Source organism: Fusarium sambucinum, chromosome III, assembly GCF_050947815.1.
Source record: "Fusarium sambucinum isolate potato_lamoka chromosome III, whole genome shotgun sequence".
NCBI lineage: Eukaryota > Fungi > Ascomycota > Sordariomycetes > Hypocreales > Nectriaceae > Fusarium > Fusarium sambucinum.
Genome location: NC_139292.1, coordinates 3,299,113 through 3,310,872, shown reverse-complemented (window position 1 = coordinate 3,310,872; position 11,760 = coordinate 3,299,113). Strand labels below are relative to the sequence as shown.

Here is an 11,760-nt window from a genome sequence, read left to right as displayed (position 1 = left end):
TTGAAGTTAAAATTGACGGATCCCTGTTTGACAGGCCCTGGATTTGCAGAAAGGAACTAGTATGCCCTGAGTTGCAATGTGGAAAGAAATCAGACGTGTGATTACGAAAATTGCATCATCTTTTACATATTCACCGTCAAGAGTCACATCGTCTTATCCAGTATTCTGAAAGGGGTATTTTGCCACGATAGAATTAGGGAGGACAATTTAAGAAAGATGCAAAAAAAAAGTAGATACAGACGTTTATACTATGTAGTATGTACCCTTGGGCTGGGGGCTGCAATAAGCAATGACTTATAACGGCGCTTGGCTGTAATAAGTTAGAGGTTTTGTCAGGTCCAGAGGCGCCGGCACATGGACAAGGTTCATCAGCTCATTGGGAAAATGGTTGTGAGTGTCCTTCTTTTAGTGTAAAAGCACTGCATTGCAAGGATGGTTCTGCCACTGGTCTCATCTAGCGTTGACGAGTGCCGTAGCCGTCGAATTTCGCGGCCTGATGTCACAATCGAAGTGCTCTGGGTGACTGGTGTAAAGATCGTCAGTAACCTCAGCAGGGATCAATGAGCTGCGGGGAGGGATTGGCCGACCAGGTTCCACCATTGGTGAATCGGACTCGAGGCTCAATTGGTCTTCCATCCTGGGCCACCTTTTTACAGAAATTCAGTGTGGACAGCAGTGTTGCTACCATGATCCAGACACTGTTGTCCGCTAGAAACCGACCGACGCAAATCCTAGAAGCCATTGTCAGAAACCGTGGTTCGAGTTGAGGCAGCACTGGTCTGTTACGTACCGACGCCCAAACCCAAAATTGCCAACGGGATATGGCTCTCCCTCGTCGTACCTGTCAGGATTGAAGTCGCGAGGAGCTTTGTAGACTCGCTCATCATGTGCTATAGCATAAGAGTTTGCATAAACAACAGTTCTATAGCCTATCAGCATTTCCACTTCGTCGTCATGATGTCGATAATATCAAAGAAAATTATCGCACCCTATGGGCTGTTAGCTGACTGTGTGTACAACATGAACATTGTGTGTATTTTGCCACTATACCTTTAGGAATAAACATGCCCTGGTAGACATCATCGTGAAGCGATTTGTGGGGGATCCCTACGGCGTGTTAAAAGTTGGCACGGTCCCTACTCCCATGCCAATACTGGATGGGAAATACTGACCAAGAGGAGCCAACGGTGACCATCTTTCCAAGTGTACTCAATGTCAGCATGCGGTATACTATTTTCGAGAGTATATTTGTCAACTGGAGTGTACCTGTAGATCTCTTGCACAATATGCTCGATGTATGGTAAAGAGGATCGGTCTGAGAACTCGGGTAGTTTCCCGGGTCCTATTACCGCATCAAGCTCGTCTTGGGCCTTCCTTTGTATCTCGGGGTGGAGAACCATGTTTAGAACGAAGATAACGCAAGTTGCCCATGTCTATGAGTCGGGTTTTCAGTTTTTTAAATCAAGTGTTAAAGTGAAGTAAACTCACGGTGTCGGCGCCTGCGATGAAAACTGCGCCTGCAGCCCCTTTGATATCATCCAGCGACCACTCTTGGTCCTTGCCCTGTAATTCATTATATTCGTATGACTGCAGTAGCTGATGTGCAAGAGATGTATTGGCAGAAAACTCATCATTATATAACGGTTGAGAAGTTAGCATTTTGGTTAGTTGTGTATGCAGAGCGGCTTGTCCACTGAAGATCAACTCACACGCTCGGCTTGTGCGGCAGCGAATGGTACTTCGTGTAGTTTCGTGATAGCCCATCGCCATTGTCGAGCAAATCGTAAAGACCAATCATTGACAAGCCAATCTGGGAGATGGCGGACTGGGTTCGTTTTGTTAGCAAGCATACCTTGGGCCCCTGCTAGGTAAGTTGTACTCTTACCAAAGGGAACTAGATCAACAACACTATTTGCAGGAACTCCACCATTGCCGGTAGCATACATGGCATCGTTAGCAATTCGAATATAGGGGTCATCGTCGCTCGATACTTCCGTGCCATAGCTTACTTGCAAAACAATGGCTACTGCAAATCGGCGCAAAGATGTTTCCCATGTGCCGGGCCTTGTCATGATGGCTTTTACCGTACGGTGGGCCTCATTCCTTTGCAAGTTGTGAAATCGACGGGCATTGGTGTTGCTAAAAGTCGTCTGAAGGAGCTTTCTGTGCATTTGCCAGCTTTTTCCAAATGGCAGAAAAGTCAACGTCTTTGCCCATCCCATCCTGTGAGAGGGCCGAAATACTCAGTACCATCAAGTGGGGGGCGGTTAACAACCTTTTGGAAAGCAAACTCACTGTATTCTTTGGACCATCTCGAGTAAACCTTGGCAGCGTTTTCCTTGGGTATAATACGGGTATGGCCGAGAAGGAATTCAGACGGTGGCCCAGGTGGTAGTGGTAGTGTAGGTTGAAAATGCTTGTGGGCCCAGAAGATGAACAAGCCCGTAAGGAAAAGAGCTGGGCCGAGCATGTGGGCAAATGAGTAGTGTTCTATCATGACAGGTAGAAGCTCCCCAAGGGCGAGTCAGTCAGACAGGTAGGTGGGCAGGTAAGAAATTGAAACACATCCATGGGGCGCTGTGAAAGGCAGGAGCAATAGATATAATCCCAAGAGGGAGAGCGCAAGTGCTTGGCTACACATGTTGGGTATCCATACCTGTTGCTCCAGTGAAACGTTCACGCATGGATGGGAAGAAGCACCCTTTCCTATCAGAAAGGCTGAGTTTCAACATTATTATGATGAAATAGCGCCGTCGCCAGTAAGAAGTGACTAGGGTCGCCCACGCAAATCATGTAGCGAATACCAAGCTACTCAGGTACCTACAATAGAAGTCATTCTCGTCTTATTTCCACAGCCCTACGCATTTGAATCATAAAGTGGTACGGTTTGTGGATAGCCAAGATTGAATTATCACATATGTCGTTCTCATCACACCACCACCATATCCGTATCATGCTGCATAGTACAGTGCAATTCACTTTGACACATTTGGTTGGGTTAAATGGTTCCCTACCGATGTTTAAAGACTCGGTTCCGTCCCTTTGGGCCCAACCCCTGACTCGGCAGGTTAACAACTTGAGCCTCGACTTGTTGAGGTCAAAGCACAAGCTCCCATCTTGGGTACCTAGTTATTAGGAGACGCTATCCGAAATGACTTTCCTAAGGATATATCCACTGATCTTGGTTGGTCAAGTAAAGTCAGAGGGGTTGGCAAGTATCTGTAGTTTGGTCTAGCTTCATAGGTACCACTACCTACTAATAACAAACTAAATCTTAGTTGCCGCATTTACCTACTGTCGGTCATGCACAAGGGGCCGTTGCCTCACTGGTTGGTTGTTAGTGAGCTTTAATTTATGTCGGCTAAGCGGCCTGAGATGGAGCAATATATTGTAGACCGTCACTTGTGCATCGATGCCTGGGTCTACTATTGGCCCGTTAGTCTTGTAAATAACGTGGGAAGCTAACTATACCATGTTGCTTACCCGGTAGTCGGCAGCATTCTCGAATTATAAAAGCTGTAATCCACTCCAGATTTATAAGAGATAAAAATGAAATAAAAAATAAAAGAGAATAATTTCCTCATAGCAGCCGACACTCCGAAAGGAGCCGCACGCTTAATAGTAGGTATAGGGTAACAATAAGTCAACAGTAGTGGCACAGTAGCGCCACAGGGCTCAACATCAGACCAAAACCTTATATTAGAATAAAAGCTCTGAACAGATGGTAAAAAATCCTCCCTCTATAAAAGAGAATAATAACAATATGATAGCAGAGTATCAGAACAGCTCACACTAGTACACAGGGTAGTAGGCACTACTTGCGCAGTGGAATTCTGGCAAAATGGAACTTTCCGTCCCCACAGCCAACCGTGGCTGGTCTACTCTTCACCTGGGGCAGGTGGGGAGCATTTGCACATGACTGGGTTCTTGACGACAAGTCATGAACTCATCAATCAATATCCATTCAAGCAAAAGCACCATCCACAATACCGGCTCGACTCAACTCTGCTCAACTCGGGTAGATACGCTCAGAGAAGCATTCAGTTTCTTTGACGAGTCTGTCTTCGTGTTTTCGGCCTCTTAGCATACCACCGAGGTTATCTTATTCACTCACCTCAACTTTTACGTGACGCTTCACTAACAGCGTCTCCTCTCCCATCAACTTTGTTGTTCTGCAAAACACCGTCACTCGGGCTTTCCCACTCATTTGGCCGCTGCAAACCGTCTCGAACCCTCTTTTCCACCGTTCATTATGGCTTCCCATGCTAGCGCTCCGCAGATTACGGTCCTGGGTTCTCTCAACATGGATCTCGTCTCCTATGTCCCACACCATCCCCTACCCGGTGAAACACTCACTTCATCCCATTTCAACACTTCGCCCGGCGGCAAAGGCGCCAACCAGGCTGTAGCATGCGGCAAGCTGTCCCGGGATTCTGACCTGACCAACCCTTCAGCCAACGTCTCCATGGTGGGTGCCGTTGGTGCTGATCCTTACGGAACTCTCCTACTTGATAGTCTTCGCTCTTTTGGCGTTTCCGTTGACGCGGTTAGTGCTCGTCAGGGCCAGAAATCTGGCATCGCCATCATTATTGTCGATGAGCCCTCGGGCCAGAACCGTATTATTGTGTCTCCTGAGGCCAACCACTCTCTACGGCCAACTGAGTTCGAGACTCTTCCAGGCCCTCGCCCTGACCTTCTCATAATGCAACTCGAAATCCCCTTCGACACTGTAATGAAGGCTTTGGAGGTTGCTAAGAGAGATGGCGTCCCCGTGCTTCTCAATCCAGCTCCCGCTCAGACCTTGCCCATGGATGCTTATGACGGGCTCGCCCACCTTGTTGTTAACGAGACTGAAGCGGCGATTCTTGCAGAGTGTGATGAGTCCGAACTTGATACTCTTGTCGGCTTGGACCGTATTGGCCGAGTCTTCATTGACCGTGGAGTCCACAACGTCATCATCACTCTGGGAGGTCGCGGCGTCTACTTTGTTAACAAGCAAGGCCAGAGTGCATTGCTCCCTGCCACCAAGACAACCGTAGTGGACACCACAGCCGCCGGCGACACCTTTGTTGGTTCTTACTCTTTGGCCGTTGTCGCTGCTAGGGGCGGCCAATTTGACATCGAAGGTGCTGTCACCGCGGCTAATCGAGCAGCTGCCTTAACTGTTGCGCGCAAGGGCGCTCAAATTTCTATTCCCTGGAAGGATGAACTATAGTCAAGGTAGCAACAGCTTTTCTTTCGTAGAAGAACCAGCAAAAACACTCGAATCCCACTGGGTACACGGGAACTGCCTACTCCGTTCACTCTCTAGACTAAAACCACGTCGCCCATCCCCATTTGCCTGTGTCCTTTTTGCCTCTGTCATGGGCTGGCGATACCGTTCGGAGCCCATCTTCGCCCTCTGGCCGTTGGGTAGTCTCCCGATTTCGAGCCGGTATCGATAGGACCGCCATCGACGGGAATAATCCCCTTAGTGTCTCGGCCCCTAGTGAACGCCCCTTCCATAACGTGCTGCTGTCGGATTTACCTGAAGAACTCCTTTGTCCTCTGGGAACGGAAATATCAGGTTCCCCGCGTGAGAAATCTGCTTCCCTCGATTGCGTGGAGGCTGAACTGCCTGCCCCCATGTCCCTGTTGGTGGGAGCCCTCAAAGCCAGCGGGGCCTCTGAGCTCTTCTTCGCTATACAAGTTGACGCTGAACTACCGCACCTGGATGAATCCTCTCTTATTGCCTGTCGTGAGCGGGTACGAGGCAACGTTGCTATGTGATCAGGTCGGGCATTATCGTAGCGCCGCTGGAGACTCGCGTTTCTCAAAGGGATCATAGGAGTGTACCCGTCATCCAAAGGGGTCTGTACTCCCGCCCTTTTCGCTTCACTTTCTGGCTGGTTTTTGGTTAGTCGGTACCTTCATGTGAACAGACATAGCTTACAATAGCCATCCGCCTCAATACCTCCCTCGCGTTCGTGGCACCCTAGTGTCTCTCGATCAGAGGAAGCAATGGATTGGACTTCAATGCCGGTGCAGGGGACCAAAGCGACATGGCATTGTGTAAGTTTACAGAGGCCGTGGCCACTGTCTCGACCTTGCTTTGTGTAGTGAACATCTCGTCGCTCGCATTGCCAGCATCCTGCCATTCGGGAAATGCTGAAGGGCGATATGACAATCGCACTGTCATATAGTTTATAGTAGAGTCACCAAGCTCTTGTTCGAGCGCCTCTATCAGGTTGTCTATCTCTTTTTGTGGGCATTCTTGTCTTTCTTCTTGCATGCCCTTGGCAACATGGACTCTTACTTTAACCAGAAGACAGATACTGGGACCAGGGTCGAGGCGATCGCTGTTGACTGGTCAGCTAGCGTTCTGTACGGTCCGACACCCCTTCTACTTTGTACCTACAGAGGAAAAGGCTGCTCCTGCAGGATGCGAATGATCGACGACTTTTCTGTAGGTAGGATTTGGACGTTCAAATCACGAAGGCCATTAGTCTCGGATTGGTTCTCAGCTACATTCGCTGTAAGTACCGGTCCGTAAAGGGGCTTTTTTTGCACTTACACTCCAAGTTTTCCTGAGTTAGACCAGCCACATCCAGGAATAGATCAGGCCGCTCCTAACGGGCCCCTGGCTGGATGTTGTTCTCTGGTGTACGCCAAGGAGTAGCAGATATTTCAATAGCTACCCAAAAGATATTATGCCCCGCCTCAATAACTGTTACTTCCGGTGTAATGCTGATTTTGGGTGCCAGGTAAGACACTGTCCTCTGGCGTGGTAAGGTGGTGAGACTTTTGATCGGCGGTAGTTGCAGATTGTTGTCGGGGGGCAAAGGATACCCAGTCCACCCTGTTGCATCAAAATTAAGCGGTGGCTCTTCTCTGTACATAGAGTCTCTGTCGTATAGGTTGGTCAAAGGGAAACGGATCTTTCCAGGACGCCGCATCTCATATGCCGCCGGCAGAGTATTGATTGAGAATGGGGATAGCGAGCGGTTCTGGTCGGGCTGTACCCTTGCATGTGTGTGTGCTTGTCTTTTCTTCTTGACCGATAGCTGTGGCAAAGGCATGACTCCCAAAAGTCGAGGTGGGCTATCGTGTTGTGCCCAATGCCCAGGTGCATACGTGTTTTGTCTGCTTCGAGTGCTGAGCGTCTGGTTGGGATGGAATGTCCTCACGTTCTCTTTACCTGATTGCGTATCAACCTTTCGTCTCTTGGGGATTGTGAGCAAGCCATCTCCCTAAAAGTTTTGGCTATGCTTCACGCCATTGTCCTTGTATCGATTCTCTAAATATCGGGTATTTTTTTGGAAGTTCTCATTGTATGTCGCAACTCTTAATGGACTCGGCTTTTCGTCGACGATTGCACGCTCACAGGCATCAAGATCTGCCCAAAAGGGGGTTTCGTAGCCTAAGCTCGTCATCGTAGAGTGCACGAAGGCGATTTATCTCGGATAGTGTTGGTGACAGTAACAAAAGATTGTGTTTTGGGCAAAAGAAAACTGATATATCTATCTGCCTGGTTCGCAAGAACGATTCAGAAAGTTGAGAAATTGAGATACAAAACTGGCCTACTTTATTCATACAATAAGGAGGAAGATGTTGTTGAAAGGCAAACACTCTTCCACAGCAACCCTACTAAAGCAGACAAGGGTAATATTTCAGGGGTATCAGAGTTGCTCTTGCAGTTTTAGAAAACATTGAAACAACCTGAGAAGTCGCTGCGGTTTATTCTTACCATTTTTGCCCTGGTTTACAAAGAATAAATACTATCAAAGGGCAACAACCACCATCCCAGCCAAGCTCGATCCCCGAAGAAGGCGAAGGGCCACTTGCTTGTGAAGAAAGAAAAGGTGACCGCCACGCAAATGCATCAAAAGGTATCAGGATAGGTAGGTAGGCAGCTGTTCTATGATCCTCGCTACAGAGTTATGTCTGGCCAAGTGTCCGGCGAAGGTTATCCTTTACCGAATCAATGTCGTTATCTTCCATCTCGAGGAATTTGATCTATATGATTTAGCAAAACTCCACCGTCTCGCCACCAAATCAACAGAGGAAACTTACTAGGTCGTCAGATGTTTTTGTCTCGCCGTACAGGACGGGTTCTGATAGGCTGGATGAAACGTTCTTCTTCACTCTGTCCTCCCATACGCCATCCCAATTCCATTCTCCGGGCTGTCTGGGTGTCGCTGTGGATGTAGGTTTCGCACTCTCTGTAGGTTGTTGGTTATTCTCTTCACTCTTTTGTGCTTCTTCGTTCGCTTCATCCTCTACAAGCTTCCCTGTCGCCTTTCGGTGCGTCCTCCATGCATGCCATGCCCCTGGATTTCCGGCTGCTGTGAGGGGTACCGAGTCAAGGACTGCTTCGTCGTCAAACGCACTGCGGATGTAGTGTAGGACCTCGTAAGCCGAAACATTCTTTTGGCCAGTGCGTGTGTATGAAGGAATTGTTGCTGCTGGTGTTGTAGAAGTGCTAGCAGCAACAGTATCGGGACTCGTCAACCGTTGTTGGTCTGTCTGCTTCGCCTCTGCCATGCTACGTCTGCCCCTTCCGAACCAGTCTGGGAAACCATGGCGCAAGCTGAATCCGCCCGGCGGTAGTCGCTCCTGGTCTGATGCGCTCACAGTACCACTTTCTTGTATGTCGGTTGTGTACATGTATGTTGTTAATGGCGTGATGAGGGGATGGAACATGTCTGTTGTAAAGACAACCACGGGCGGAAGCTGAGGATACGAATCGGGGAAGGATATTTGGAATCGGAGTATAGCAGGGCAGTAGGGGCCTATCATGAGTAGTCAGTATCGCAAGATCAGCATCGCTGTTAGATCTATGATTACCTTTACGAACAAAGAGCACGCCAGACCAGAGCGTGGCATCTCCTGGGGTGAGGCTAACGAATATCCCTTCTGGGCAAGCCTGCTTGAGTCCAGCGCTGTAGTTTCTCTGTTAGCTAGGTCCATCACGCAAGTGTTAATCGGACAAACAATTCTGAGAGGAGTTGCTGTTTGCGCAGCGAAGGCAATGCGCTCATATGGAGAGGCGGCATTGTGGATTCAGTCGCGGTCGGTTATGAAATTGGAGGTTCCGTAGGCACGCAGGAGTTGAAATGTTCAGAAGACAACACAAAGCATTGTTGAGATTGCAAGGTTGGCGTTGGTTAAAATGGTGGTATTGCGCCAGCTCAGGAGCTATGATTTGCGATCTGGCAGGCGGTGAAGCTTGTAAGACAGCCAACAGCGGGGTACTCATGTCGGTTGAAGTCATGAGGAACTGCGACGAGGCGTACAACTATGAAAGGTGTTATGATATATATTCGAAGCCAATTTAATAACACTCATTCTCCGTTGGGTCACGCCCAACGATAAACCTGTTGTAAATTATATCATGACAGCTCCGCACAAGTTGTGTCATGACACCACTTCTGGAGCTATTACCCTATACTCTATCGATTCTGCCGAAAGAATGTCTGCTAGTTACCTAGCTGGATTAATGGCGGGGTCATACCAGAGGGGTACTATTATCTCCAGATTATACTCATGCCAAAAGAGAACTTTGTCTATTCAAATCTATCTCCACAGGGCACTGCATCTCTTCTGGACTCATAATCATAAATTATAGCATAGTTAGCTTTAGAACAAAGCTGTAAAGATGCTACTCGTGTGTGGTCTAGGTATTCCCTAGCCAAGTATTCCACCCTATGAAACTTTTATCATCCCTCCCTCGTACATCCCAGCTTTTTGTGATATCTACCTAGCCTCGCAAGCATCAAATAAAAATGAAAGAGAAGAAAATAGGGCTCTATCGTCCAAGGCGCTTCTCGATCTTAGACTTCTCCTGTTCACGGATAGTCGCAACATCGTCTCTTGTAGCGTTGTATGAGGCCGTGACCTGGTTGAAGGGGTTATCAGGGTGCTTCTCGAACTCCTTTCTAATTCTGGTCTTTCTCTGGTCCAGGCGCAGTCCGATGCCGCTGCCGTCCTTCTTCATCTCGTCGAGTCGTCGCTCCTCGTACTTGGCGTATGCGGCGGGGTATCGTCGCTCGGGGTGTCGGTCGACCTTGCCATCGTCCTTGTTGTTTGTCAGGGACAGGGCATCGAGGGCGTTGTCGATACCAGACGCGTTGATGGCTGAAGGCTTGTCGTCGTCGTCAAGTTGGGACAGGTCAAGGCCACGCGCTTTCTTGACGGGAGCCTTTGACTTCTTGGGGCCCTTTGAGGGATTGTTGGCATCCTCCTCGGCCTCAAGAGCAGCCTTCTCAGCCTTCTTCTTCTCAGCTTCAGCAGCCTTTGCAGCAGCAGCTTCCCTGCGCGCAGAAAGAAAAGGTTAGCGGCTTGCACAAGCTATGCGTTACCCCGGCGGCGAAACTCACTTCTTGGCGTTGCTCTTGGCTCCCTTGTTCCACTTGTCGGCCTCGTTGGCTTCTTGACGGGCGTCTTCAGCGGCCTGCTTCTGGGCGGCGGACTCTGCCTTGCGAGCGTTGCCCTGAGCCTTCTTGCTATTATCGGTCTTCTTGTTACCAGCCATTGCGAAAAGCTCCGGAATGTGGGTGATGCGAGTGGTGGGGGGAATGAAACTGGTGTCTGCAGCAAAATCAGGAGATTAGTCAACTGCGAAACGTGAGGAAAGAAGGCGAAACAGGATAGACTAGACTATCCTCAGGAGCTGTTTACTTACTTTTTGTTTGTTAGTAGTCAGGAAAGAGGAAAAGTTGCGATGTCGTAAGTTCGTAACTAACCTCGGAGTCAGAGTGGAGGGTGGTGCCTAACCGATGACGGATTAGATCAAGATGCCTTGGAACCCTGATTAATCGGATCGTACAGTGTTGTGAGTTGTTGATTTGTACTGTGTCTGGATGCAATTGTGAAGGTGCTGATCGGTTAATTAAGTGGTTATTGCTTCTTTACATATGCTCAATTGAATAAGAAACCCTATTACTAACTCAATATTTAAGTTTTATTATTTGCGCAGGAAAACTCAAAGGTAATGATACTACAGCACTTATTGAATTAACATCTCTGGGGGTTTTTGCCTTGAAAGAATGGAGAACAATGTTAAAGACTGGGAGTATACTAAAGACACTGAGAGCATATCAAAGACACTAAAAGTATAGGTAATGGTGTTTCTGCCTGCCAATTCAAACTTAACCTTTTTCATGATTCTTCAACTTACAGAGCGCACTAGTCCATCTCACAACACCCATGCAATGAATGTCAGTTAGGTGACCAGTCTGCCAGTGCAATACTCGGTGGTTTCCCAATAGAGCCAAACACGCAGCAGCTCCAAAAGCAGTTATCTGCATTCAGTGCTATAATAGCATGGGCATCAATCCTTCAAACCTCGGCAAAACAGATGGTAACTCAGAAGCTCTCATTTGACTCAGTTGTGTTACCACGGGATCACCGGTAAACCTTGGCAGTTTGAGTCTGTAGTAGCATCGCAGCATCACATCAGCATCAGCATCAGGTACGCTGCTCATCACCCTACCCTCGCTTACAACTTGTCGTCGTTCAGTTTATGATGCGAACCCCCATGTGCGAATCAAAAACCTGCATGCTGTGAGACTTGAAGAGTGTCTTCAAAGGTACAACAGAGACATAATGACAATAACAGCGACGTGCATCAATAGTTGAACTAGGCAGCCAACCTTCAGCCTCAACATAAGGACGCTTGAACATGGGGCGTTTGTCCAGAAAGTTGGCGTTACACAGCATCAGAACTCTCTTTCAATCCTTTGACAAAGGCAACCGAGTTTATAGCTCGGAAGTAACTTT

The 11,760-nt window shown here is 48.4% G+C and overlaps 6 protein-coding genes across 6 annotated transcripts; 1 reads left to right on the top strand and 5 right to left on the bottom strand.

The window, feature by feature from the left end:
• Positions 1 to 450: 450 nt before the first annotated feature.
• FSST1_011264 (cytochrome P450) lies at positions 451 to 2,171 on the bottom strand (the record flags this gene model as incomplete). Its single annotated transcript, XM_083234379.1, has 8 exons — positions 548 to 731; positions 791 to 929; positions 1,051 to 1,107; positions 1,173 to 1,195; positions 1,267 to 1,433; positions 1,489 to 1,563; positions 1,710 to 1,825; positions 1,886 to 2,171. 8 exons carry the CDS (start codon positions 2,169 to 2,171, stop codon positions 548 to 550), a joined length of 1,047 nt encoding a protein of 348 aa, XP_083080960.1.
• A 29-nt stretch (positions 2,172 to 2,200) lies between these two features.
• FSST1_011263 (uncharacterized protein) lies at positions 2,201 to 2,497 on the bottom strand (the record flags this gene model as incomplete). Its single annotated transcript, XM_083234378.1, has 1 exon — positions 2,201 to 2,497. The coding sequence occupies one exon, from the start codon at positions 2,495 to 2,497 to the stop codon at positions 2,201 to 2,203; it is 297 nt and encodes a 98-aa protein (XP_083080959.1).
• A 1,755-nt stretch (positions 2,498 to 4,252) lies between these two features.
• Positions 4,253 to 5,215, top strand: FSST1_011262 (Ribokinase-like protein; the record flags this gene model as incomplete). Its single annotated transcript, XM_083234376.1, has 1 exon — positions 4,253 to 5,215. One exon carries the CDS (start codon positions 4,253 to 4,255, stop codon positions 5,213 to 5,215), a length of 963 nt encoding a protein of 320 aa, XP_083080958.1.
• A 759-nt stretch (positions 5,216 to 5,974) lies between these two features.
• On the bottom strand, positions 5,975 to 7,412 carry FSST1_011261 (uncharacterized protein; the record flags this gene model as incomplete). The annotated part of the gene is made up of 5 exons (XM_083234375.1): positions 5,975 to 6,338; positions 6,398 to 6,503; positions 6,554 to 6,608; positions 6,714 to 7,202; positions 7,254 to 7,412. The coding sequence occupies 5 exons, from the start codon at positions 7,410 to 7,412 to the stop codon at positions 5,975 to 5,977; spliced, it is 1,173 nt and encodes a 390-aa protein (XP_083080957.1).
• A 505-nt stretch (positions 7,413 to 7,917) lies between these two features.
• Positions 7,918 to 9,035, bottom strand: FSST1_011260 (ubiquitin-conjugating enzyme/RWD-like protein; the record flags this gene model as incomplete). The annotated part of the gene is made up of 4 exons (XM_083234374.1): positions 7,918 to 7,995; positions 8,053 to 8,771; positions 8,827 to 8,921; positions 8,974 to 9,035. The coding sequence occupies 4 exons, from the start codon at positions 9,033 to 9,035 to the stop codon at positions 7,918 to 7,920; spliced, it is 954 nt and encodes a 317-aa protein (XP_083080956.1).
• A 752-nt stretch (positions 9,036 to 9,787) lies between these two features.
• On the bottom strand, positions 9,788 to 10,513 carry FSST1_011259 (coiled-coil domain-containing protein 124; the record flags this gene model as incomplete). Its single annotated transcript, XM_083234373.1, has 2 exons — positions 9,788 to 10,292; positions 10,359 to 10,513. The coding sequence occupies 2 exons, from the start codon at positions 10,511 to 10,513 to the stop codon at positions 9,788 to 9,790; spliced, it is 660 nt and encodes a 219-aa protein (XP_083080955.1).
• Positions 10,514 to 11,760: the final 1,247 nt, after the last annotated feature.